The 27,023-nt window shown below is 43.1% G+C and overlaps 1 protein-coding gene across 2 annotated transcripts in view; it reads left to right on the top strand.

Annotated features, from left to right (window-relative positions):
* Positions 1 to 27,023, top strand: part of ANO6 (anoctamin 6) — an 87,720-nt gene that overhangs the window by 47,842 nt on the left and 12,855 nt on the right. For both annotated transcript variants that reach the window (XM_068170326.1, XM_068170327.1), the window contains exons 5-17: positions 1,399 to 1,677; positions 2,612 to 2,725; positions 5,085 to 5,200; positions 5,929 to 6,063; positions 7,934 to 8,039; positions 9,197 to 9,257; positions 13,779 to 13,924; positions 15,323 to 15,400; positions 16,799 to 17,024; positions 18,936 to 19,105; positions 19,772 to 19,869; positions 21,032 to 21,162; positions 22,686 to 22,891. In XM_068170326.1, the coding sequence (XP_068026427.1) occupies positions 1,399 to 1,677; positions 2,612 to 2,725; positions 5,085 to 5,200; positions 5,929 to 6,063; positions 7,934 to 8,039; positions 9,197 to 9,257; positions 13,779 to 13,924; positions 15,323 to 15,400; positions 16,799 to 17,024; positions 18,936 to 19,105; positions 19,772 to 19,869; positions 21,032 to 21,162; positions 22,686 to 22,891 (1,866 nt within the window). The remainder of the gene's footprint in view (positions 1 to 1,398; positions 1,678 to 2,611; positions 2,726 to 5,084; positions 5,201 to 5,928; positions 6,064 to 7,933; positions 8,040 to 9,196; positions 9,258 to 13,778; positions 13,925 to 15,322; positions 15,401 to 16,798; positions 17,025 to 18,935; positions 19,106 to 19,771; positions 19,870 to 21,031; positions 21,163 to 22,685; positions 22,892 to 27,023) is intronic.

Raw genomic sequence — 27,023 nt, forward strand, 5'->3', positions numbered from 1 at the left:
CGATCTGGTGTGAAATCTTTTAAGCTTTGTGTCTGTTCCTTCCTCTGCAAAATAAAAGATGAGAAGCTGGGGAATTACATAGGTCATGCTTGCTCAGCTATGGGAAGATAAAAATCACTGGCTATACTCAGAGAAATTGTCCCCCTACTCTGGCTCTGTAGGACATGTGAGAAGCTGGTGGGTGTCTGAGACAAAAAGAACCTGCCACGATGGCAGCACAGGTATCCCTGCTCTTCACAAGGCCTGGCACTGTGTGAGTGGTTGTAACTATCATGCTTTGTATATTTAGGATGGTAATGTTGCCTGTGGGCAGTTCGAGGGTGCTGTGATAATATAAAGAGCTGCTGGAGCTGATGTCTCTTGCATGGAGGGTTAGAGGCCCTCAGAGCCCTTTCTCCTATCCTGCAGGATTGCAGCACTCTGCACAAGTCTCCCTGTCCAGGATAATCACTTCCAATCTAAGTTTGTTTTTGCTTGTTAGTCTGTAGTGAGGTCCAGAAAATGTCACTTTGTCCCTTCCAGACTGGACTCAGAATCCATGGCATCAAGGTATTTATTTGAGTTTTGCAGTGAAGGCTTCTGCTGCACATCCAAGGATGCAGTCTGGCTCTTCACATTTGTAAGAAAGCAAACCACTTGCTGGAAGTCTGATGTGGCCCTCCTGATATACTTATAGACTGCAGTTTTCAATAGTTCTGCCATGATCATGACTGAAAAACTTTCAAAACTAGAAGTTTCCCCAGGCTAGGTCAAACATCTGACTGATATTCCTGAGCCAATGAGCTACATAATATAATTTCATGTGGATGAGGCTCACTAATTCAGGGCATCAGGTGATGTGTAGACAGGAGACAAGAGTGGCTGTCAGTTTCCACTGTACAGTCTTGCAGGTTTGGGCATCCAACTGGAGGCAGCAGTTTCAACTGATTTCCCTTTCCCTGTCCCCATTCTCCCTATGAAGCTGAGAATTTATGTTTCCCATGGGTGTGTAGAGTGCTTCCTTCAAGTCACATTACCTTCGATTGTACTTAAGCTGCTGGGGAGTCACTGACAGCTTCAAAGCCACAGTTGGCCTACCAGGCTACAAGTACAAACACTCATCATGAACTTATTACAGGGGAAATGATGTTAAATGTAAATTATTTTGTAAAAACCTTTGCAGAGATGTAAACATTAGGCATTAATGGAACATTTAGCTATCCTTTTTTATATACCTTTATATGCCCGAGTGTTTCCACCCAGTGCTTTTGCCGAAGCTCATGACATATTTTGCTAACATGGGCAACAAATGCGACTTTAAGTAGCTAATTCATGATCTCTGGAGTTTAAAAAGTGCTGTGAAAAGTCCCTTGCTTCCATTTTCTTACACACATAATTTTTAATATACTTCCATTTCAGGTTGTAGATGAAAACCTTATTTTTGTGAAAGTGCACGCGCCTTGGGAAGTGCTGTGCACGTACGCCGAGATCATGCACATCAAATTGCCTCTGCAGCCCAATGACCTGAAAACCCGAGACTCGGCGTTCAGCTGGTTTAGCAGACTCTTCAGAGTGGATGAAAGTATCATCAAACCTGAGCAAGAGTTTTTCACTGCCCCTTTTCAAAAGGAACATTTGTCCAACTTTTACATTCAAGACAAAGACGCGTTTTTCAACCCCGCAACTAGAAGTCGAATTGTAAGTCTGTGGAGTGATTCTAGAGTTTGGTCTTAAAGACCCCTTTAATCAGATCAGTGCAATTACTTCATTAAATCATCCCCCCCCAAAAAAAAAAAAAATGGAATTTTTAGAATGCAATAGTCCTGTGTCATTGACAAAAAAAGCCTGGAAAATCCAGAAGGAAAACATCTTGTAGCCACCTGGGGGTTGGTCTCTTCTCCCAGGCAAGCAGTGACAGAACAAGACACAGTCTCAAGCTGTGCCAGGGGAGGTTTAGGCTGGAGGTGAGGAGAAAGTTCTTCCCAGAAAGAGTAATTGGCCATTGGAATGGGCTGCCCAGGGAGGTGGTGGTGTAACCATCCCTGGAGGTGTTAAAAAAACACTTGGATGTGGCACTTGGAGCCATGGTTTAGTTATCAGGAGGTGTTGGGGGATAGGTTGGACTTGATGATCTTTGAGGTCTTTTCCAACCTTATTGATTCTATGATTCTATGATCCTTTATATTTTTTCCCATTTCTGTTCCACCTGGGAACAGATCTAGGTTGGATATTAGGAAGAGGTTCTATACAGAGAGAGTGATTGCCTATTGGAATGGGCTGCCCAAGGAGGTGGTGGAGTCGCCATCATTGGAGGTTTTCAGGAGGAGACTTGATGGGGTGCTTGGTGCCATAGGTTAGTTGTTTAGGTGGGTTGGATTGGTTGATGGGTTGGATGTGATGATCTTGAAGGTCTCTTCCAACCTGGTTTGGTTTATTCTGGTTATTCTGAATTTAAAGGAGGGATTTGAATGATTTGTATACTCTGTGCAATTAATTTTTGTCAGCCTCTGCTTACCCTTTCCTAACTTAATTATATGCTGAGACAGGCATGTGTGTGATTACTTTTGGGTTTCAAGAGACATAAAAATGTTTTTGAGTTTCAAGAGACATAAAAATGTTTTCTAAATTTCAGGTTCATTTTATCCTGTCCCGTGTGGAATATGCAGCCAAAAACAATGTGAAAAAGTTTGGCATTAACAAATTACTAGACACTGGAATCTACAAAGCTGCTTTCCCCCTTCATGACGTAAGTCCAGTGCTTGTAAATAAAGTATATTTTGAAATAGAGGTTTGAACTGTATCTGTGGGGATTACATCAAAGGAAACCAGTACTGTTGATTGCCTTACTCCTTGACTGCTTATTACACCCACAGACTAGAACAGGACATCATTTGGCTAATGAAACTTTCTTCCCAAACACTGTGGGGTTAAAATGTAGCTCCATAACTGAAAATGAGTATGTTTCATTTAGGAAGTGTTAGCCTTGTAGTCTTTGGGAGATGTAGTTTAGAAAATAGGTGGTCCTGAGGGAGAGTTCCCACAACACACTGCTGCATAATCTCTAAAACCAGTTTTAAATTTGTCCATTTTTTTATTATTCAGCTTTTCAATATTAAGAGCAGGGAGGTCATTCTGCCCCTGTACACTGCACTGGTTAGGCCATACCTCGACTACTGTGTCCAGTTCTGGGCCCCTCAGTTTAGGAAGGATGTTGACTTGCTGTAGAGTGTCCAGAGAAGGGCAATGAAGATGGTGAGGGGTTTGGAACACAAGCCCTATGAGAAGAGACTGAGGGAGCTGGGGTTGCTTAGCCTGGAGAAGAGGAGACTGAGGGGTGACCTTATTACTGTCTACAACTACCTGAAGGGAGGTTGTAGACAGGCAGACGTTGGTGTCTTCTCCCAGGCAGCCAGTACCAGAACAAGAGGACACAGTCTCAGGCTGTACCAGGGGAGGTTTAGGTTGGATGTTAGGAAGAAGTTCTATATAGAGAGAGTGATTGCCCATTGGAATGGGCTGCCTGGGGAGGTGGTGGAATCACCATCATTGGAGGTGCTCAGGTGGAGACCTGATGGGGTGCTTGGTGCCATGGGTTAGTTGTTTAGGTGGGTTGGATTGGTTGATGGGTTGGACGCGATGATCTTGAAAGTCTCTTCCAACCTGGTCTATTCTATTCTATTCTATTCTATTCTATTCTATTCTATTCTATTCTATTCTATTCTATTCTATTCAAAATTGTTATTAAAGATGTAGACTGAAAACGTCACCTCACAGTTCCCAAACATTGTCATGAACGTGCATGGAAACTCGGGTACCTGCAAGAAGGCTCTGTCCAGCCAATCCAGCACCTCACAGGTGATGTCAGAGTTATGCAGAGAGAAGCTTAACTGGGTTGAATATCACCTTGCAATAATAAGAAATTCAGCTTTTGTAGCTACAGTTCTGAAGCTTTTTGAATTATACAATTTAAAGAAGAAAGATATACTGAAAATTTTTTTACATACAAAGGCTGGCAATAACAGAGAAAAAGAAAATTGAGGGGAAATATTTGACTAAGGAGAAGTTCCATGTGAGGTTGAAAATGTGATACAGTAAAGAAAACCTACACTATGTCTATTATATATCCACACACCCCCACACCTCCTCCCCATTAGAGTCACCATTCCATGTCCGAGGTAGTCAGGAATGGTTACTGCTTCAATCGTTTTGATTTGGCTTAAAATATCCAGGAGGCCTCCAAGGATTTGAAGGAAATCTTTAAGGCAGAATCAAGACAAATAATGTTTCTTGTAAGTAATCCAAAGCTTTAGAGGGTAGAATTAATATTATCATGACTACCCATTTTTAAGATGCCCTTTTAAATATTTAAACCTTGCCTTGCAGGCTATTTCTATCACAGCATGGGGAATTTGGACTCCATATGCCTAGTAATTAATGACTGTCTTTTTATACAATTAAAATTATGTATCACAGCTTCTCTGAAAATGAAAAGTAGCCCTATGGACTTCTAGAAACATCACCTGTCTTGTTGCATCACAGAAGCAGAATGGAAAATTCCAACAAATCTAATAGGCTTTATTGAAATAAGTTTTCAAATAACCTAGTGAAAAACACAAGGATTATCTCCATGTGAACTCTCTTTTAAATTTAAAACACAGACTGAAAGCCCTGGTTTTATCCCTCAGACTTTCCAACCTTCATTCCAGTACGCTGCTATTTTGAAGCAAAGCATGCTAGCATGTTAGAGCTACTTAAAATCAATTTTCATTTAGTCCTGTGCTCTAATTAGAATGGATCTTTTCTATTTTCTGTGCCTAAGTGCCAAGATGCTGTTATGTGCTTCAATTCAAGTTCATTGTGAGCCTGTTATTTTCAGCTCATATATGTAAAGTGTTTGCTTTAGCATTCAATGTCTTTCTGACAACCATCTTTCTTGAATCCTGGTGTGCTCCCAGAGCTGCTTTCCTTCTCCTTTTTCTGGCTGGCAGTGAGACTGGACTAAAAGACTCCTCCAGACTTGGCTTTATGGCATGGGCTCTGCAAAGATGAGATTCGTGCTGCTTAAATTAATGCTATCTCCTTCCCATGCTCTTTCTGTTTTGCAGTCTAGTTTTAGGCACCCGTCATCTGATCCCAACTGCCCAAATGAACGACATCTTCTCTACAGGGAATGGGCTCATCCCAAAAACATTTTCAAACTGCAACCTCTGGATTTCATCAGGTTAGTGTGACTAGAGCTGGACTAATGCAGAAGAAACTAGAAATTCACAAAATAGGTCTGATTTTGAGGATGTCAGAGGCACAGCTCAGTACTGAGGGCAGGTACCTACACCCGTCTCAGCTCACTCAGAACATACCTACAGAACAGTTTCATGATAACCTATTCACAGATTTGTCAGGGTAGGAAGGCACCTCGAGGATCATCTAGTTCCAAACCCCTACCATGGGCAGAGATGCCTCACACTAGATCAGGTTGCCCAGAGCCACATCCAGCTTGGCCTTAAAAAACCTCTGGGGATGGGGCTTCCACTACCTTCCTGGGCAACCTGTTTCGGTGTCCCACCACACTTATGGTGAAGAACTTCTTCCTAACGTCTAATCTAAATCTCTCCTCCTCTAGCTTGACTCCATTCCCCTTGTACTATGACTAGCTGACACTAAAAAGTCCCTCACCAGCTTTCTTGTAGGCCCCCTTCAAGAAAGCTCATGTAAAGGAAACCAGATAAACCCTTCTCTTTTTCCTTTTTTTTTCCCCCTTCTATCCTCTTACAAAAGTATAAAAATGATAGAAATAGCTAGCTACAATACTTCTGTAATCTTGAAGTTCAAACTGGGGGAATGTGACCGTACTAGTTGGCACAAAATGTCTGAAATAACAAGCCCTTTGAAACAGAAAGGTGAATTTACTTGCATTTAAAGAAAAAGAAAAACTACCTTTCCTCTCCACAGGAAATACTATGGAGAAAAAATTGGAATCTACTTCGCTTGGCTGGGCTTTTACACCAATATGCTGATTGTGGCTGCGGTTGTAGGAGTTGGCTGTTTTCTGTATGGATGTCTGACAAGGAATAACTGCACATGGAGGTACCAGGCCTATTTTAATATCACATGCAATTTTGATCAGTCCAGAGGGAGACTCTACAGGATTTTCAAGACACTGCATAATGAAATACACAAAATGAAAGGGTTTGAGAACAGTAGTTGTGAATTTTAAGGTAAAGGCCTGAAGTATGAAATGAGATAAGGAAAGTAATGGATATCCATGGACCATTACAGTGACAGACATCTAAGAGTCAATACAAATTGCTGTAACACATGATTTTCACTGTTGCAATCCTTTAAGAAGATACCCAAAGACCTTGATAAAACTCCCCATTTTTTTTCCCTCTATTTTGAGAGAAGCAACAGCACAGGAGGCTTCAGCTGCCGAGGGTATGTTGGGAGGAGAGGAATAACATGACAAAATACACCTGTGGCACAACCCAGGAAGAATCAGCTGGGTCATTACAGTATCACAGTATCACAGTATAACTAAGGTTGGAAAGGACCTCGAGGATCATCGAGTCCAACCTATCAACACAGACCCCATGACTAGACCATGGCACCAAATGCCACGTCCAATCTGCTCTTGAACGCCTCCAGGGACAGTGACTCCACCACCTCCCTGGGCAGCACATTCCAATGATGAACAACTCGCTCGGTGAAGAACTTTCTCCTCACCTCGAGCCTAAAACTCCCCTGGCGCAGCTTGAGACTGTGTCCCCTTGTTCTGGTGCTGGTTGCCTGGGAGAAGAGACCAACCCCTTCCCGGCTACAACCACCCCTCAGGTAGTTGTAGAGGGGAATGAGGTCACCCCTGAGCCTCCTCTTCTCCAGGCTAAACAATCCCAGCTCCCTCAGCCTCTCCTCATAGGGCTTGTGTTCAAGGCCTCTCCCCAGCCTTGTTGCCCTTCTCTGGACATGTTCAAGTGTTTCGATGTCCTTCTTAAACTGAGGGGCCCAGAACTGGACACAGTACTCAAGGTGCAGCCTAACCAATGCAGAGTCCAGGGGCACAATGACTTCCCTGCTCCTGCTGGCCACACTATTCCTAATGCAGACCAGGATGCCATTGGCCTTCTTGACCACCTGGGCACACTGCTGGCTCGTATTCAGGTGGCTGTCGATCAGCACCCCCAGGTCCCTCTCTGTTTGGCAGCTCTCCAGCCACTCCGACCCCAGCCTGTAGCTCTGCATGGGGTTGCCGTGGCCAAAGTGCAGCACTTGGCACTTGGACTTGTTGAATGTCATCCCATTGGACTCTGCCCATCTGTCCAGTTGGTCGAGGTCCCTCTGCAGAGCCTTTATACCCTCTAACTGATTTTTACCAAATGGTCTACAGGCCCTCACACTATACACCTCCTTCTGGAAGGATGTTTGTCTTTGTAAAACATAGTGAAGGCCTGTTCCAGAGCTTCACTCCAGTGGCCAATTTGTACCCATTTAGCCCTATGTCAGTATTATCATTTACTTAAATAGTTCATCTGGTGTTTACCTCACTGATGTATTTGTAGAAATAATATCTATGGCCTTTCAGCCTCCACCATGTTAGGTTAGACAAGCCAAACTCTTCTGCCATCTCTGAAGAGAAAAATCTGCCATTCTCTGAATTATTGTGTGAGGTCTATAAAGAGTTGATTTATTTTTTTATATGAGCAGTTTTGTGAATTACCACCATGTACAAGGAGTGGAAATAATTTTCCTCCTGTGCCATTTATTTTTGGGATGAGACCTAAGGACAGGAATGGTAATGTGTCTCCAGGCCATGGGGTGAAATTCTGAGAGCAAATCATTGGCAAATTATTTCTCAGATCCCTGAGATTATTGCACTGTCTTCTTGTGCAAAAACAACCAATCAACAAACAAACAATAAATAATTTAGTGTTGGTGAGTGACTGACTAGTTTTCTTTTTAGCCAGGAAGTATGTGATCCCAACATAGGAGGCAATATCCTAATGTGCCCTCAGTGTGATAAAGCATGTACCTACTGGAACCTCACCATCACTTGTGAATCGTCCAAGGTAATTAACTTTCACAGCTCATAGACACATTATTGAGCTTTAGCTGCACTTTCTCTAGCACTGTACACAAAACAATATTGTTCCTTCACTAACATCCTGCAGAATTGCTAGCACTGTGCAAATGGTTGTTCCTTTCAATAGAGGGACTGAACTTTGAAAAAGGAAACAACAACATTAATTGCTTCAATCTGATCTGGCATGCTTCAGTAGCTCTGAATCAGTTTTGCTGAGGAAATGTTTAAAGCATGCTTTAACATTCCAAAATTATGCCTCCTCCATTTCCAGAGAAGTTATCTGGATCCATGTCTTGAATATGACCTGTGCTGTCAAGGAGGAGATGGGTACATGGAGTAGCTGATGTGGGCCGTTGCAGGAGCTGTGACACAGCTGCGTCCTGTTAGCAATGACAGTCATAAGTTCCTGTCTAGAGGAACCTCACTTTCTCCATTATCTTGTCTTACTAGGCTAATAATAGCCTTTTGTCATTGTTTTCCATACATTCAGTCATTCCCCTAAACTGCAGTTTTACAGCTATTCATCAAAAATATTTCACCCAGCTTTAATGTGTTGCTTCACCGTATAACTTAGGTTGGAAAGGACCTCGAGGATCATCGAGTCCAACCTATCAACACAGACCCCATGACTAGACCATGGCACCAAGTGCCACGTCCAATCTTCCAGGCACTTAAATGGTAAAAGAAAAAAGAGCGCAGGGAAAAGGCCATGATGGAGGAAAAAGGCAAATTGTGACCACAGAGGTATCTCATCAGAATGTTGTCTCATGCTGCTCATGAGAACCAGATGTGTCCATTGCCTTTTTGCGGCTGTATTAAAAATAGATAACTCTATACTGAGTTCCCAGAGCAGAAACACTGTTTCCCTTCTTCCTATGCAACAGATGGAAGGAAGTTTGATAGCACAACATTTTACAATCCTCATGCTGCATATTTGGCTTATATTTTTAATTCTGGCTTCATGTTTAATTTCCTTAATTTACTGGAGGCTGGTGTGCATTGACACAAACTGAGCAAGCACTATCAATAAAGATTGTTTATTAAACTACATGAAAGCTGAAAATCACCACGTTCAGGAAGCAGCTCCTTTTCTGGGTCAATTACATTTTAAGCCTTTTGTTTTTTTTCTCTTCCATTTTCCAGAAACTCTGTATATTTGATAGCTTTGGGACACTGGTGTTTGCAGTATTTATGGGAATATGGGGTAAGTTGATTTCAACAACTGTGGTTTGTCATCTAATTTTGGCCAAGCCTCTGGCATTATCCAAGAAAACATGGATAAATTTGCAACGGCTTCATTTCCTAGCACTCAGGGATTCATTAGTGGGTGGTTCTGTAGAGGAACTCTTTTGGAGCATCATAAGGAGAAAAAAAAAAGTTTGCTGATGACACCAAGCTGTGTGGTGCAGCAGACACGCTGGAGGGAAGGGAGTTCCAGCAAGTCAACATCCTTCCTAAACTGAGGGGCCCAGAACTGGACACAGTACTCAAGGTGCGGCCTAACCAGTGCAGTGTACAGGGGCAGAATGACCTCCCTGTTCCTGCTGGCCATACTGTTCCTGATGCAGGCCAGGATGCCATTGGCCCTCCTGGCTGCCTGGGTGCACTGCAGGCTCATGTTCAGCCTACCATCGACCAGTACCCCCAGGTCCCTCTCTGCCTAGCCACTCTCCAGCCACTCTGACCCCAGCCTGTAGCTCTGCATGAGGTTGTTGTGGCTAATGTGCAGAACCCGGCACTTGGATGTGTTCAATCTCATGCCCTTGGACTCTGCCCATCTGTCCAGCCTGTCGAGGTCCCTCTGCAGAGCCTTTCTACCCTCCAGCAGATCAACTCCTGCCCCCAGCTTGGTGTCGTCAGCAAATTTACTGATGATGGACTCAATGCCCTCATCCAGATCATCAATAAAGATGTTAAAGAGCACAGGGCCCAGCACTGGTCCTTGGGGCACACCACTAGTGACTGGCTGCCAGCTGGATGTGGCACCATTCACCACCACTTTTGCTTTCACGTTTACTTTCTCTGTAAAACACATTGTATTTTTCTTTTCCTGTGATGACCTAAATGCTTCAAAATAGCTGCTACTTTAAAGAAGTATAAAATGAAAGATAACATTTGAAAAAGATTTCTTTCCAAATACCTGCTGAAATCAAAGTACCAGCAGTAAAATCTATCAATGGGGGGCGAGGATATAAATTACTAATGTAGTGTCCCTGACATCTGAATAGTTAATTTATTTACCACTTGCTTTTTAATTAAAATTGTGGTTCCTGTTTTGAAAAATGGTTCCAAGAGCAATAATTAGGAAGTTAAGCTGCATGGTTGTAATGGTGGCTGCAAGGTCTATTAGTATTCTTGTCATAAGTCCACTATATAACGAGGTGAATTGTATTCAGTCAAAATTGTACTGGATCCAAATGACCCACGGTCCTAGTAGAATTCTAGCTGTAATTTTCATCTTGATCACATACTTTTGTAGATCTCCTTGTCCAAAACAATTAGAATAATATTAGACTTTTGAATGTGTTCTTGTGTCATCATCAATCCATGATTATAGAATAGAATTAACCAGGTTGGAAAAGACCTTTGAGATCATTGAGTCCAACTTATCATCCAACACCATCTAATCAACTAAACCATGGCACCAAGCACCCCATCCAGTCTTCTCCTAAACATCTCTAGTAATGGTAACTTCACCATCTTCCTGGGCAGCACATTCCAATGGCCAATCTCTCTTTCTGTGAAGAACTTCTTCCTAACATCCAGCCTAAACCTCCCCTGGTGCAGCTTGAGACTGTGTCCTCTTGTTCTGGTGTTGGTTGCCTGGGAGAAGACACCAGCCCCCACCTCCTCCGTTCAGTTAGTTGTAGACAGCAATAAGATCTCCTCTGAGCCTGCTCTTCTCCAGGCTAAACACCCCCAGCTCCCTCAGCCTCTCCTCACAGGGCTTGTGCTCCAAACCCCTCCCCAGCTTTGTTGCCCTTCTCTGGACACGTTCCAGCAACTCAACATCTTTCTGCTAGAACCTCCTGTTCTAACAGGGAAATAAAAAAGTTGCTCTGCTTTAGTCTCCCAGTCACCCCTTAAAGTTAAACCATTAAAGTGTTCACATAAACCACTACCTAAGTTCATCATCAACCATCAACAATCTTTTAGTAATTGCTTTATTATTTTTTTTAGTCTGTTCCCTTAAAAGATCTTAAAGCACTGTGATGCAGCAGGGAATTTGGCCTCAGGAATTAGCACGCTGTACATTATGGCTCTAGACCAACACTTCTGCCACTTCTCCCATGACGGTGTGACAAGACTGGCAAGTCATGAACAAGGCAGCTTCCACTTCACTTGCTGCCCCTCCCTGAACAAGATCAGTTAAACACACACATGTTCTGTCATGGAGGCAATTAGCAGTCCTTGGTGACACAGGTTCAGAGGCAGAACGTCTGGGCCATACTGAATGGCAGTGATGAAGGACACATGAAAGGGGACACCAAGATTTACCAATGTGAAATGGAACCAACACTCAGATCTCCTGATTCTGAAGCATCTTTTATTTCCACTGTTTAAAAACAATACTCAAAATGAAAGGAAAATGTCAAATCTAGCAGCACCTCCTTCCCTGTTAGGAAGGATACAATTTGACTGATGGGTTATTTTAGCTGCTAGAAGTTTTCTTTGCATTGAGGCTGAGAATTGTCCTCATGTTAAGTGTCCATTTTTCACAGCACAGAGGCTATCACAGAAGGCGGCTATCACTTCTGGACTCACCAGCAGAAGCTGCATTTGCATCTGGAGCAGATCAGTATAGCCTGTAGCTTCCTGTGGTTTGGGCTGGGCAACAGTTAGAGGTTTATGGAAGGTTAATCTCCTTGCTCTGCTGGAGAAGGCAGATGTGATCTGGTGCCCTGCTTGGAATAGCCTTTGTGTTTCTGAACATGAAGCAGCAAAGAAGTGCTTGTGAAAGAGGCATCTGATTTATCAGGGGAGGAGGGTTTCCTGGAGCTTTGCATGTGTGCAGATGCCAAGGCCATCTCACAGCCCAGCCCAAGGAGTTCTTTGTTTGAGAAGTGCTTCAGCTTGGGGTTTATTGACCACACCTGATTTTGGAAATAACCTTTAATGTTTGGACTTGTAACTGCATGCCATAGAAGCTTCATCATTCAAGACAAGGGGCCAAAGTAATAAAAAGCCCCACTGTAGGGGTTAATTATTCCCAGTCTATGGGAGTAATGAGGAGTGCAGTGAAGGGATACTAACTCCTCCTAGAGGCAGTGCTGAAGAGCCAGACTACTCGTTTGGTCTGAGGGTGCACTGTGATCAGTCATAAAGAATCTGGTTGTACTGGGGATCATGGTAACGACATCCATCATACTGAGATGCTCCCAACCATCTCAGCTCGGTCTATCATTCCTTCTGCTGCCAGATCTACCTGTGTAATATCTTGGGACAAGACATGAGTTTGACTGGATTCATACCTAGCCAGTACCACTTAGGCATCTGTGTACCTCACCTCCCAGTGCTTCCAGTTGTAGAAGCACAGTGCAGGGAAACTGCACTGTCCCTGAGACATTCTAAGATCCATGCTATACAAAAATACATTCAACCTCTTTAGATTTGTGCTGGCAGAAAAGGAAAGACAGCTGTGTTTAAGTAGCTTTACCTGAACCATTGTTGGTTCTTGTAGTCTGCAAACTGGTAATTTCTCCACATGAACACTGCAGACCAAATGAACACACAATTTTCCTTCTGGCAATTTTTGGCATACTGAGATTTGCTTTTTTTCTAGCAGTCCTGAACTCTGCAGCATTTTGTCTTCATCTATGCAACCAGTTTGCTTTTTCATGCATCCCATGATAAACTTTTTTGAAGGCAGTCTATAATACAAAATCCAAAGTCCTAGGCAGAAAGCAGATAAATTATAGAATCGTAGAATGGTCTGGGTTGGAAGGGACCTCCAAGGTCACCTAGTCCAACCACCCCTGCAATAAGCAGGGACATCCTCAACTAGATCAGGCTGCCCAGAGCCCTGTTGAGCATCACTTTGAGTATCTCCAGGGATGGGGCCTGAACCACCTCCCTGGACAACCTGTTCCAGTGTTCCACCAGCCTCATGGTAAAGAGCCTGTTCCTAACATCCAGTCTAAATCTCCTCTTCTGTAGTTTGTTTGAAGCCATTGTTCCTTGTCCTATCACTACAGGCCTTTGTAAACAGTCTCTCTCCATCCTTCTTGTAAGCCTCCTTCAGGTACTGAAAGGCTACTATTAGGTCTCCCCAGAGCCTCTTCTTCTGTAGGCTGAACACCCCCAGCTACCTCAGCCTGTCTTTGTAGCAGAGGTGTTCCAATCCTCTGATCATTTTCATGGCCCTCCTGGACCCGCTCCATCAGGTCCATGTCCTTCCTATATTGAGGGCTACAGAGATGGACACAGTACTCCAGGCAAGGTCTCACTAGAGCAGAGAATGTAGATGCATATATGTGCATTCTTTAGTATGTGCTTACAACACCACTTACCTCAGGTTTCCTTTATTAAAACACCTGTATATCCAAAGCTACAATGGCATGAAATAGTGGAGTCTGTTATTTTCAGCACTGCATCGGCCAGTAATTGTGTAATTCCAAGTCTATGGAAAGCTCTGTGGAAAGCTGTGTGGAAAACTCAGCTACATGTTACAGCCCTGTGTCCCACACTCATACAGCATTGCTCATTTTGTCTGTCTTCTGGGCAGTTACTTTGTTTTTGGAGTTTTGGAAGAGGCGCCAGGCTGAACTGGAGTACGAATGGGACACAGTTGAGTACCTAGAGCAAGAGGAACAAGTTCGCCCAGAATATGAAGCTCGGTGCACTCATGTAGTAGTGAATGAAATCACACAGGTAAGGGACACTTGGGTAACTAATGATGGCTACTGTGACACTGAATCTGGCAGGAGCTGTGCAAATCAGCAATGCTTCAAGGAGTGTTGATAAGCTGGCCTAGGTATAGTGAATTTATCAAGAACAAATGTGTGGGAGGGAATTTATATCTAGCCGTAGACACCTTAAAGGGGTCGCCTATTCAAGGAGCTTGAACTGCTGAGGTTCCTGTGTCGTAAATAAATAGAAGTAGACATTATCCCCAGCTTAGGAGACTAAGTCTATTTTATTAAATCCCCCAAGAAATGGTTCAGTGTCGCTGCCAGAGGCCAAGATCACAGAACATTTGCTGTCTTTGCCTAAGAATGCATCCAGAAAATAGAGTTAAATAAAGGGAAAGATGTTACACTACATATCATGCCAAAACCAGAGATATTTCTGTTTGAAAGGTATAAATAGGTATTGTTGCTAAGCACATGTGGTTGCAATTATGATTAATAACAGCAAACTCACAGGGACAAGGATAATCCTCGTTTCAATGAAATAGGATTCATATTTATAAGGATCTTAGTTTAAATCTTGATTTATTATACATTTTGAGTAGCTTTAGCTTCTGTAGCTCATTCCAGCTCAGCTTCACTTTTATTATTCTCTGTCAATTTATTACTCTGGCATTTATCTGATCATTTGCATTGCTTTCACATTCCATTCACGTTACACTAATGTTTATTGGAGGGCACTGGAAAAGTTTCAGAATTAACTGCCATAGTTGAAACTATCCTTTCATATCTTGTACTTCAAAAGCTTATAAGCCTATGCCACCTTTAACATATAAAGTCATAGCCAGAAATTTCCTTTCAGACAGTTCAAAGAGGGAAGAATATGCTAAAGCATAATGATTTTGGTCCTCAGAGATCCTATAAAGGCTCAATGAATTTTCACACCACCATAGCAGGGTAGGCATTTTCCTTGGGAAAATCCTCCCATTTTTCCTATAGAACAAATCGGCAAATACAGAGGTCAGGGACCAAAATTTTAGTGCCTGCTAATTTTAGCCAATGAGATTTGACAGATAATGACCTCAGATGCCATGGTCAGCAAAGAAGGATGGTTCTGTTCAACAGGGCTGTGCACCTTGTCATAGTAGAAGTCAGTAAGATCTGAGGACACTCAGCCTTTGTTGAAGTTATTTTTATCTTAGAATGGACAGCATAGAAAAAGACAACTGCAATCAGGCAAGACTTTTGAAACGGAATAAAGGTGAGTCTCCAGGACAGCAAAGCAGGAAAGGAAATGAAACCAGAGACTTTGCCCCCTTTTTTCTGCCCTCAGTATCATAAAGAATTTAATTAATGCAACAAAAAAAAATATGAAGAAAAGATTGGATGCAGCCTTGATCTGTTTCTAAATCTTTTACAGCAAGAGGAACATGTGCCATACACTGCCTGTGGGAAGTGCATACGGATGGCTTTCTGTGCAAGTGCAGTCTTCTTCTGGGTAAAGTTCTCCTCTTACTCTTTCACCTCATTAATTCATTTCTCTAGTAAGTGTCTAAAAAGGATCCTTCTGAACTGAACAAAAGGTAACAATGGAACAGGTTAAGTTGGATGGCCATCTGATGCATAAACCAAGCCCATAAGGTATGGATCCACGTGAAGAAGGTGGCTGTAGGAACTGGATCCTCGATAGCTGACAGTCAGTAGAAAAATAAGTATCAAAACATCCTGCAGCTGTAGCTTCTGAGTTATGCTTGAGAATGTGGTCCATTGGGTTTTCTTTCATTATTTGAAGACCAGTGCTTTTGTGGGGGAAGAAGGTAAAAGACTTTGGTTTAAATACTTTACTGCCTCCAAGTTTCTGTCCTGCTCATTCTAGATGTTTGCTTCAGTATCATGTCTCACAGCCCTGGGTCTCTTTCAGGTTTTTTGTTTCACTTCATGGAGCAAAGCTGGGTGCTCTCTAATCTTCCAGAGCTGCTGCTTTAATTACAACTAAAACTTGAGAGCAGTCCAGTCACCCATGAAACAATATATACCATGGTGAGCACACCACAAGGTCACCTTGAAAGCTCAGTGTTTTAGCATGCTGCATGTTGTCCTCACCTGTATCACAAACAGTAGCTATAAGATCTCATTCGTGGTGATAGGAGATGGTTACGAGATAGTTGTGACTGTTAGCCCAGAAAAGCCTTGGCTTTATCACATCTGTGACACAAAGAAAAGAATACTGGCTTGCTGTTAGACTTTAGGGTGAAGGGAAGAGGTTTGATCAGGCTTTCTCATTTGTGCTACTGCATTTTTATTATGCACAGGATAGGAGGAAGGTAGGTAGATTCGTGGCAGTATGCAGAGATAGCGAAAAAAAAGATGGCAAGCAAGATGAGGCTCAAGGACCAGTATTACAACTCCTGCAAATTACATGACTTGTCTTAAAATTTCTCTCTTCCTTTCAGGGGTCTGTAATATTATCATGTGAAAGAGCAAGTGCAGGCCCCTCCATAATCAATGCAGACTTGGTATTACATTTGCTATCCTGTCAATTGCTGAGTGTTGAAAGAGGGAGATTTCTTCCATCACATGCCTCGAGGCATAAGATTTGATTACACATCTCATTATCTTTGCTTGCATCAGTACAAACCACGTTAGTAGTCATAAAACAAGCCATCTCTTTTCTTTCCTGTAGATTGACTGTGTTGCATGGGAAAAAAAAAATAAAGAGGGCTTATTTTATGGATTCTATATTTATTGCCTTCTATCTTATTTGATCATTGTCTTGTGATGGAATGACAGGCACACAATTGGATTCCTTTTGCCTGTTGTAAAAAAGTGTTTCAAACTCACTTTTTTCTGAAGTCAGTGATTCAATATTAACACCTTTCTTGCATTCTCTTGGCAGATTCTTTTGATTATTGCTTCAGTTATTGGAGTCATTGTCTACAGGCTCTCGGTTTTCCTGGTGTTTTCTGCAACGTTGTCACAGCACATAAGTGAGCGGGAGGCGATCCGCAAGTACCTGACCCCGCAGACGGCCACTTCAGTAACTGCTTCACTCATCAGCTTCATAGTCATTATGGTTCTCAACGTCATCTATGAAAAAGTGGCAATCCTGATTACTGACTTTGGTATGCTGCTGCTGCTGCTGTCCCTCAGATAGAAATCGGGGTTCAAATAGTGAGAAAAAGTAGTACGCATATGTAGAGAATATGCCCTCAGAAACGAGCGGCAGATGTATCAATGAAAATATAAGTTTTAACGGGGTATTTACAGTCACCTTTCACAGGTATCAATATTCAGTTAGTGGAACTATCTTTACAGAATGTTATGTATGGGCACTTAAATCAAATGATTCACAGAACTTATAATCGAAACTGAGTCAGAGAGTGGAGGGGGAGGGGTTGGTCAGTGACCAGCAACCCTCCACCCGGAGCAATTCAAACGCTACCCTAACTGAAGCTTTATAAAGAAGGGCTTGGCTTACTCACAAGCTGAGAACTTCGTGAAGTCTTTCCCTAATAATGTTTATAGTCCAGAGAACGTGGCACGGATGTGCCATAATAAGGAGACAGGAAATGGCGCCAGCCACGTGGCTGCACCGCGTGGCTGCTGCTTCTCCCAGGACACAAAGATTGCCTGCTCAGGGGGCAGTGGCAGGTCAGCAACGCTGGTTCACATGGGCTACCAGGTTTTCTCCTACAGCGATGGGTCACGCAGCGGTTGATCCCACGGAGTACTGTCCACAGCACCCCACGCAGCTGGGTGACAGTGGCAAAGGACCACAAGGCCTCTTGAAGCACTGGCACACATGCACACACCCAGGCTCCAACACCAAGGTGGGGGGCTCCTTTTCTGAACGACCCCTATTTACCATTTACCCCAGTGAATACTGGTCCAATAAGCATCTGTTGCTAACACAAAGATTAACCAATGAACTGACACCTACCAAATATGGCCTAAGTATATGCTATACCCAGGGAAACAAACATAGCCTGCCCCTTGTGTACCACAGGGGTGAGACCACGCCCAGGTAGGCTGTTTACCTGGACTCAGTGGCGCCAGGATCCCCCCACTGCCACCTCCAGAAAGGAGGGGGAACAAAGGAGGGTTAACACACAGAGAAATATATCCTACAAATGTTTGGGGCACAATCCTGACCATAAGCATCGTTCACTACAGCATAGTACAGTAAGAATGCAAATGAATGAAAGCTTGTACCACACGTTTTGGAATTTTCCCACCAAATCACACCACTCCACCTAGAAATTTCCAAATGCAGATTGTCTCAGTATCAAAAGAATAGAATATAATAGAATACTCATCTCTCTGTTCGAAAACTCCTTGGATAGCCAGCACCCAAGTTCAGCTGTTTACATTTTTGTGCTTGTGAAACAAACAAAGCAAAGAAAATTACTATAATAACCAAGCTTTATGAAAACAGATCAGCAATGCGTAACACATTCAATTATGTTAGCTTTTGTTTAGGGGGGGGAAAATAGCTATTTTCTTGTAAATAAATGAAATAAGGTCACTGTTGCAAAGCTGGATACCATTCCCCTGTTATTAACTAGATAAACAGTCACATATATTATTATTCTTTATATCCAGGCCATCAACATCAAAGTAGCTATTTTGTTTTAGATGTGTGAAGCAGGGCAGTGTTTTAATATAGTTTCATTTAAGACTGTTTCATCAATTCACTGTTACATTTGCATCTTTCCTGACTGTGCTGGATTTGGATGCTTGCTTTTTTTTTTTAACCCTGAATTACCAGAATTATTCTTGTTCTTTTTCTTTATTGTCAAGAAACAAGTTCTTTCCTTTTTACAACCTATTTTACAACCTGTATAATTTTAAAATGAGCATAATGGTTCCAGTATACACGAGGATTATGTGCAGTCTGATTTACAATATTTTGAGGCACATTAAGGATACAAGGCATACACATACATTTCCAGCTGGGGCTCTAAAGCAGTCTGTAGGTTACTTGTAGGTTGGCTTTTGAATTATTTTTTTTTCCCATTTTTTTGTAATTGCAGAGCTTCCAAGGACACAAACTGAATATGAAAACAGTCTGACCACAAAGATGTTCTTGTTCCAGTTTGTCAACTACTATTCCTCATGCTTCTATATAGCCTTCTTTAAGGGTAAATTTGTAGGTCACCCTGGAAATCCAGTTTATTGGCTAGGAAAGTATCGCAATGAAGAGGTAAGAATGCATGATGGTCTTTGTTTTTAAACAACAGGAGCCATTGGTCCAGCTATTCTGCTGCAGTTAGGAGTGTATAACATAACTACATACATTTAATCACAGAATGTTAGGGGTTGGAAAGGGACGTCAAAAGACCATCTAGTCCAACCCCCCTGCCTGAGCAGGATCACCTAGAGTAGGTCAGACAAGAAAGCATCCAGGTGGGTTTTGAATATCTCCAAAGGTTTAAAAGGTGGCTGCCACCCAAGGCAATTGTCTCCTTAGTAACCCCTAGCCGGTTTGGTTTAGAACATACCTGGAGAAGCTTATTTTCCTATGGCCTAACAGTCTGTGAACTGGCACGTGGGAAGGGAAGAGCATCAGCAGAAATATTGCTAGTCTGCTGAGCAGCCCTTGCCTGGTGGCAGCACAGTACAGAGCTGCATGACTTCACCTATTATTTTACTTTTTCACTAGTGTCCTGTCAAGCTATCATATTTAACCATATGTGGCCTGGGATTGGCTTTTGCATACCTTACTGGAAAGGTTTGACTAAATAGTCTTCTTGTATTGCTTCAAGATATGTTATCATGCTAAACCAGGAATGCATTATTTTAAATGCTTTGTCCATGCCTGAAAAGCTCCCCAAATTCAAAAACTTTTCGTGTCTCTCCCACCCTTCAGTGTGATCCAGGTGGATGTCTCCTTGAACTCACAACTCAGCTTGCCATCATAGTAGGAGGGAAAGCACTCTGGAACAACATTCAAGAAATGCTTCTTCCGTAAGTTTAAACTATTTAGTAATCTGCTCTTTCATGTTTGAAAGATAGGGCTTTTGTTTGATGTGTGCAGGCATTTGGTCACTAAATTTCATAGCTGCACATTGTATTCTGAAAGAACAAGACCAGCCTTTTTAGACAGTTTGAGTACTTTTGGTCTGGTAGTCGTATTTTACATTGATAGTGCCTACACATACTTGTTCAGTGGGGCAGATCTCTGGAAGATCATGTTTCAATGCAAACAATAAGCAAAGTGTTAACCATGTAATTTAGATCAGGAAACTATCCTGGATGTAATTTAGATAAAGAAATTATCCAGGACTCTGTTCCTTCGCCCCAGTTTGCACATGCCCTCCTGAATGCCATAATCACCAGTCTCTGTATTGTGTTCCCTCTGGTTGTTGCTCTTCCAAGCTTGTGGACTGTGCTTCTTTTGCTGCACAGTGGCCCCGCTTCAAAGCATGTCATAAATACTGGTTCTTCCAGACCCCCAAAGCTCTGTGTAGGCTGCTGGTACCAGGACGGACCTGCAGACCCATCCTTCTTTTCACCATCTTCTTTTATCTGGGAAAGGGTCTCTAGACTGCCCCATAACTGCAGATGTCACCTTCAGCCATAAACTGACTCTCCCTTCTTTAGACAGGAAATAGATTCATCTGACCAGAATATTTAATTCGCTTCCCAGGATGACTTTTAGGTGCTGAAATTACGAATATCACTTTTGGGACTGGTTCTTAATTGCTCTCTCATTCTGCATGTCTGCAAGTACAGGGAAAAGCATTTTGCTTTTTTTCTCTGTTGACAGACATTCACTCACAGAATAGGGTTCTTTGCTGAAAATGGCTGCAGCCAGTTCATCAGTTGTCTTAAATTCTTAACCAAGCCTTTGAGGTGAGAAGATCAACCTCACCAGAGCCTCTATGATTCTGCTATATTGCCCTTCTACACTTTTATTTATGGTGGTCAGTACCTGCTTTCAGGATAAGCTAACAGAAACTTAACATTCATGTTTGAAGTAAGTTTTCTGTAATTCAAGAATAATTAAATCCACTGCTCAAAGATATAAAGGCATAGACATCTATTTGTTTATATATTTATTTACATTTGACTGACCATTTTAGGTTATTTTACCAATGTTAATGGTCTTTTTCTTCCTGGCTCATAGTTGGGTTAAGAATCTAATTGGAAGACACTGTGCAGCTCCTAGATCAGAAAGATTCGTTCCACGCTGGGAGCACGACTACCACCTGCAGCCCATTGGAAAACTTGGACTGTTCTATGAATACCTTGAAATGGGTGAGTAGCAGTGTAGTTCAGATTCACTACCAGTGCTGGATAGAAATGTGCCCTAATGAAAATCTTCATACAAGCAATATTTAATAAGTGTATAGACAGAGGAGACATTAATGCTTTCCAAGACAAGCTTTTATGAGCCATTACAGATAGTTTCCCAAGTTATATTAAGTAGCTAAGCCTTAATCCAATTAACAACTAGGAAACAGCATGTATCACAGTATCACAGTATCGCCAAGGTTGGAAGAGACCTCGAGGATCATCGAGTCCAACCTGTCACCACAGACGTCATCACTAGACCATGGCATCAAGTGCCATGTCCAATCGCCTCTTGAACACCTCCAGGAACGGTGACTCCATCACCTCCCCAGGCAGCCCATTCCAATGACTAATGACTCTCTCGGTGAAGAGCTTTCTCCTCACCTTGAGCCTAAATTTCCCCTGGTGCAGCTTCGGACATCAACCAATCCAACCCACCTAAACGACTAACCCATGGCACCAAGCACCCCATCAAGTCTCCTCCTGAACACCTCCAATGATGGTGACTCCACCACCTCCCCAGGCAGCCCATTCCAATGGACAATCACTCTCTCTGTATAGAACTTCTTCCCAACATCCAACCTAAACCTCCCCTGGCACAGCCTGAGACTGTGTCCCCTTGTTCTGGTACTGGTTGCCTGGGAGAAGAGACCAACCCCTTCCTGGCTAAAACCACCTTTCAGGTAGTTGTAGAGGGCAATGAGGTCCCCCCTGAGCCTCCTCTTCTCCAGGCTAAACAATCCCAGCTCCCTCAGTCTCTCCTCATAGGGCTTGTGCTCAAGGCCTCTCACCAGCTTTGTGGCCCCTCTCTGGACACATTCAAGTGTCTCGATGTCCTTCTTAAACTGAGGGGCCCAGAACTGAACACTGTACTCAAGGTGCGGCCTAACCAATGCAGAGTACAGGGGCACAATGACCTTGTACCAGGAGGAATACTGCGGCTTCCTGTCTTGTCCTCTGAGAAACACATCCAGAAGGAAGATCATTGCCATGTTCCCCTTTTGTTCAGCAGAGCCCTGTGTCAGGCTACTTTACTGGGATTCTGCCATCTCTGGGACTTATTGGTGGTCTCTTGGGAACTGGCAAATCACCAGCTTGTTGCCACCATCCAGTGTGTCATAGCATTGCCAGCATACATGTTGCAGCACCCAGATACCGCTAAGATGATTATTAGTTCAGGCTTTCCAGCACAGCACTGAGTCAGACAGTCATTAGATTTCCAGGTCTTCATGATGAAGACATGAGAAAGCAACAGATGTTTAAATGCACAGCATAGTTCCTCTTGGTGTTGTGACTTGTGATATTTACCTGTCCCCTGTACCTACAGGTTTTTTCAGTAGTTGTGTTCTTATCTTTTAATGCAGAGAATTCACTAGGAACTCAGCTACTCTTTCGTGTCTTTGTCTCCCACAGTTGGAATATACATGCTCTTAGCTGCACATGTAAGTGAAAGCCTCACTAATGGATTTAACCTCTCCCTTTGACAGTTATACAGTTTGGCTTTGTCACTCTGTTTGTGGCATCGTTTCCCCTGGGTCCTCTCCTGGCGCTTATTAACAACATGCTGGAAATCCGTCTGGATGCGTGGAAGCTGACAACCCAGTTCAGGCGCATGGTTCCACAGAAGGCACAAGACATCGGCGCCTGGCAGCCCATTATGCAAGGCATAGCTATCCTGGCAGTGGTCACCAATGTAAGTATGGTGCCAACAACTGCAAGAAGTAAAATGCCTTCACTGCTGGTGTTATATGCAAATGGGGGAATGCCTTGTGTGGACTTCAGCAATGCCTTTGACACCGTCCCCCACAGTAAACTGCTGTCTAAGCTGTCAGCTTGTGGCTTGGACCGCAACACTCTGTGATGAGTTAGGAACTGGCTGGAGGGCCGAGCCCAGAGAGTGGTGGTGAATGGTGCCACAGCCAGCTGGCAGCCAGTCACCAGTGGCATCCCCCAGGGATCAGTACTGGGCTCCATCCTCTTTAACATCTTCATTGATGATCTGGATGAGGGGGTTGAGTCAGTCATCAGCAAGTTTGCAGATGACACCAAGTTAGGAGCAGATGTTAGTCAGTTAGAGGGTGGAAAGGCTCTGCAGAGGGACCTCGACCGACTGGACAGATGGGCAGAGTCCAATGGGATGGCATTCAACAAGTCCAAGTGCCGGGTGCTGCACTTTGGCTACGGCAATCCCATGCAGAGCTACAGGCTGGGGTCAGAGTGGCTGGAGAGCTCCCAAACAGAGAGGGACCTGGGGGTACTGATCGACAGCTGCCTGAACATGAGCCAGCAGTGTGCCCAGGGGGCCAAGAAGGCCAATGGCATCCTGGCCTGCATTAGGAATAGTGTGGCCAGCAGGAGCAGGGAAGTCATTGTGCCCCTGTACTCTGCTTTGGTTAGGCCACACCTTGAGTACTGTGTCCAATTCTGGGCCCCTCAGTTTAAGAAGGACATCGAAACACTTGAACATGTCCAGAGAAGGGCAACAAGGCTGGGGAGAGGCCTTGTGCACAAGCCCTATGAGGAGAGGCTGAGGGAACTGGGATTGTTTAGCCTGGAGGAGGCTCAGGGGTGACCTCATTGCCCTCTACAACTACCTGAAAGGTGGTTGTAGCAGGGAAGGGGTTGGTCTCTTCTCCCAGGCAACCAGCATCAGAACAAGGGGACACAGTCTCAAGCTGCACCAGGGGAGGTTTAGACTCGAGATGAGGAGAAAGCTCTTCATCGATGTGACCGTTTGAGGCTGCGCCTTTAAGAAAGGGACACTATGGTTGAGAGTCATTAGTCATTGGAATGGGCTGCCCAGGGATGTGGTGGAGTCACCATTCCTCAAGGTGTTCAAGAGGAGATTGGACGTGGCACTTGGTGCCATGGTCTAGTCATGAGGTCTGTGGTGACAGGTTGGACTCGATGATCCTCGAGGTCTCCTCCAACCTTAGTTATACTGTGATACTGTAACGTAGCACTTAAGCGATCCTAAATGAATTACTAGCATCGGTTCCTTAAGACTTCTGCCCTGTGAAGCAAGCTCTCAGTTAATTTCCAGATGTTCTGGAAACTGTCTAAAATACTATAGCTAAAGAAAAGGAATTTAATTCACAGTTGTTAGAATCTCCAGAAAAATCTGTTGCATTTGAACACCACAGCATGCCTTTCCTAAAATTATAGTGCATATATAGCATGCAGTACAGAGATCTGTTTGGACAGTATACAGCTAAATGCATGGATTCTCATTTTGGGGTGGGGGGAGGAGGAGGGGAAAGAGGTTACAGCTTAACTAAATTACAAGTGATTGTTGTTTCTAATTGTTACAAACCTTTCAGTCGATGTCTTCTTATCTGAATTTGGCTGTTAGCAATTTTGCCCTCAAAAGAGTAACTCAGCTTCTTTCATGTGTGCTTAAAAATAGAAGTGCTCAAAATTGCAGCGCTTTTTGAGGTCAGAATTTGCAAATTTATCTATTTTTCAATTGGATTTAAAATGCATTTTAAAATATTTTCTTTTAAATTGTTAGGTGTTTTTTTTTCTGATGGATATAATTGAATTCATACCTTTCAAATCTCCCATATCATTAATTCACCAAGATCTTACACATAGGTTGCACTGTATGGAGGAAAAGAATTCATCAGATTTTACCACTGTCAGTTATTTGATTGCTTATTCTTCAGCAGTAGCTAATATCACAGAATCACAGAATGGGTCAGGTTGGAAGGGACCTTAGAGATCATCTGCTCCAACCACCCTGCCGTGGGTAGGGATGCCTCTCAACTAGACTCATTTGCTCAAGGCCTCAAGCTTGGTATAGTTGATTAGGTGGTGTTGGATGATGGGTTGGATGCAATGATCTTGAAGGTCTCTTCCAACCTGGTCCATTCCATTCCATTCCATTCCATTCCATTCCATTCCATTCCATTCTGTTCTATCCGACCTGTCTTTGAATAAATCTCACTCCTGACATTTCTTAAAAGACCACTGGTTTCCTCTGCAGGGACAGTGACATCACAGACTGCCCATGGTTAATAGTCCTGTTCAACAAGAGTTCATCTTAACTCAAGAATCTCACAGCTAGCTCTGCCTATGTAAAGCATGGTGAACTTTGGCTTAAAGGAGGGAGAGGGAGCTCTCTACTATAGATGCTCTTTCAAGCATCTATAGCTTGAAACATCTATATTTATTTCAAGTAAAAGAACAATTCAGATTTAAGTAAGGACAGGGACTTTTATTTCTGTATCTCAGTCACATTCAATATAAGCACATGAACTTATATTTCTGCACCTCAGGTATATTTATCCTCGCATATTCCTCTCTTTTTTCTTCTCTCCACTTTAAGAAGTTCTTTTTTGCCCCTGGAAGGATGAGTCAGTTCTTGAACCAAGAGATGAGCTTCCATCACCTGACTTCCTATTGGGTTGTCATCTTGTCAGCTGCTTGTTTTCATTACTTAGGATCCAGGGATGATAACACATAGAAATAGGAGTCCATGGTGGATTGCAGTGATTAGGAAAATTCTCTATGCCAGCCTCAGCTACTGGACATATTTTCAGGTATTCAAAGGTCTCTCAGAATGGCCGTTATTCTTGTTGGGACTTCATTTCATGACACAGCAATTCAATAGGGATGATAAACATAGCTGGGAGGTGGAGAGGAGAATCAGACGGACATAAAGGCAAAGAATTAAGCATGGAGAGATGTTGGCAGCAAAAGGGAACTCGAGGGTGTAAAATATATGAGAGAATCTGGGCGGCAAACAACAAGCTCAAGCATACACTGTCTGTTTTGTACTGTTGTGCTAGGGCAGGACAAACAAATCCAGCTGTTACATAGGCATGTGAACATCCAAGTCTCACTAATAAACCTGGTGTTAAAACAAACAGACAAGCAAGCACAATAATGCAGGTTTGGTAACACAGGTTGAGATTGTTAGAAATGCCAGGTGGCACCAGAGATATTTTGGAGATCTTTTGGTTTAGTGCTTGTGTTAAAAAAAATTGTTACTTATAACTCTCCTAGAAAATAATGCAAATCCCAACAAATTCACAGATGAGCCAGAGCTTCAACTTTCCTGTCTAGTAGTAGAGGCAACATTATTGGTGCCTCAATATCCTCATTTGAGCTACGCTGCTAGAAAACTTAAAGAAGTCAAAAATCTCTCTGTCCCCTGACAGAAAAACAAATGTGTCATGCTGTTGGATAAGCTAATTTTTTTTTCTAGGCAATCCAGCTGGATCTTATAATACCACTATGAAATAAAAAAGCTGGCTATACATCCTCAGATTACTTTAAAATACTGTTACAAGCATCTTAGTCATAGTTGTTATGATATTCAGGTCAGGAGTTAAAATGGCTTTAGTGACCTTACAATGACTCAGACGTGCAGGCTTCTGTTAGGAATGTATTGATGCCCTGCTTTCTGAAGAAAAATGACCCTGCAGTAGATGTCTGTCACTACCCAGTCACAGCCTACCTGAAGCTAATCCTCCTTACATGCTACACCCCTCAAGGCATCACTAAAACCATGGAGTCCTTGATGTACAAAAGTATATTTACAAATTGGTTTCACTCTCTGTCCTTGACAGGCACTCAGTCCAAATGTTGATGTAACTCCTAACTGCAGGCATGTTTCTTTCAGATTCACCCCTTTTGGAGGTCTCATGGCTTAGAGTGGGATGGGATGGGATGGGATGGGATGGGATGGAATGGAATGGAATGGAATGGAATGGAACGGAACGGAACGGAACGGAACGGAACGGAACGGAACGGAACAGAACAGAACAGAACAGAACAGAACAGAACAGAACAGAACAGAACAGAACAGAACAGAACAGAAT

This window comes from Melanerpes formicivorus, unplaced genomic scaffold, assembly GCF_026170545.1.
Source record: "Melanerpes formicivorus ecotype bairdi unplaced genomic scaffold, bMelFor1.0.p_v2 SCAF_3, whole genome shotgun sequence".
NCBI lineage: Eukaryota > Metazoa > Chordata > Aves > Piciformes > Picidae > Melanerpes > Melanerpes formicivorus.